The following is a 905-nucleotide window of genomic DNA, read 5'->3' as shown; positions in this document are numbered from 1 at the left end:
CTTTTCCTGGCAAACATGAGCACATTTCCCTTCTTGCCGCCCTCTCCAGCCTGGCCTCCCAGCCAGGCGGACCCTCCCTTCCTCCCCATCCATCAGCAGTCACCCTCCGCCTCCTTCCCCTGCCTCCTTCTCCTCTTCCTCCCGGCTTTATCTCACATTTCTGGGAAGGATCCGATCTTGGGCATCCTGAGGACACTCTGATGTTTTCCAGTGGCAGCAGGGTCACAGCTAGGGGAGGGGGCCCTACAGCTGAGCCCCCAGTGCCGGGAGGGGCTCTCTGCAGCATGCAGTGCTGGGGTGCTGGGCCAAACCCTCCATGTGCTTCCTCCCGAGAGCGGCTCCAGTGGCTCTCCACCTCCAGGCAATCCCACCTTAGCTGGGTGCGCCTGGCTGATGGGTTAAATCCTCGTTTCTCTGCTTTCCTGGCAGGCTGGTCTGGATGGAGAAAACATTGGAAACTGCCCCTTCTGCCAGCGCCTCTTCATGGTGCTGTGGCTCAAAGGGGTCAAGTTCAATGTCACCACAGTGGACATGACCAGGTGAGACGGCACCACAGCCCAGCCCTGTGCCAGCAGTGGGGCGAGACACCCCAGGCTTGGCTGCCCCCGCCAGCACTTTGTCCCTGCTGCCAGCGTGCCTCCGCAAGAGGGACGGGCTGGCAGCCCCTGCCCGCACGCTGGCCGTCACGCCGCAGGGGGCAGAGGGGTGGCCAGCACAGAGCTCCAGCCTGCAACAACACGTGCGCAGGCACAGGGACCCCCTGTCCTTCGGGATGTGGGTAAAAGTCTGAGGTACCACAGGGCAGACCGAGAGGCTGGGGGCACTTGTCAGCCCCCCAAACCCCGCAGACCGTGCAAGTGGGGCAGCTCCCGGCCCCGCGCTCCGACCCAAGCCCCCACCTCCGG

The 905-nt window shown here is 64.1% G+C and overlaps 1 protein-coding gene across 1 annotated transcript in view; it reads left to right on the top strand.

The window, feature by feature from the left end:
- Positions 1-402: 402 nt before the first annotated feature.
- The window catches only part of CLIC2 (chloride intracellular channel 2), a gene marked incomplete at its 5' end in the record, with an annotated part of 2,795 nt that continues 2,292 nt past the window's right edge, over positions 403-905 (top strand). Inside the window, one exon of the mRNA XM_010293166.1 lies at positions 403-539. Within this exon, the coding sequence (XP_010291468.1) occupies positions 403-539 (137 nt within the window). The remainder of the gene's footprint in view (positions 540-905) is intronic.

Source organism: Phaethon lepturus, unplaced genomic scaffold (assembly GCF_000687285.1).
Source record: "Phaethon lepturus isolate BGI_N335 unplaced genomic scaffold, ASM68728v1 scaffold28458, whole genome shotgun sequence".
Lineage (NCBI taxonomy): Eukaryota > Metazoa > Chordata > Aves > Phaethontiformes > Phaethontidae > Phaethon > Phaethon lepturus.
This window is presented reverse-complemented; position numbering and strand designations above follow the sequence as displayed.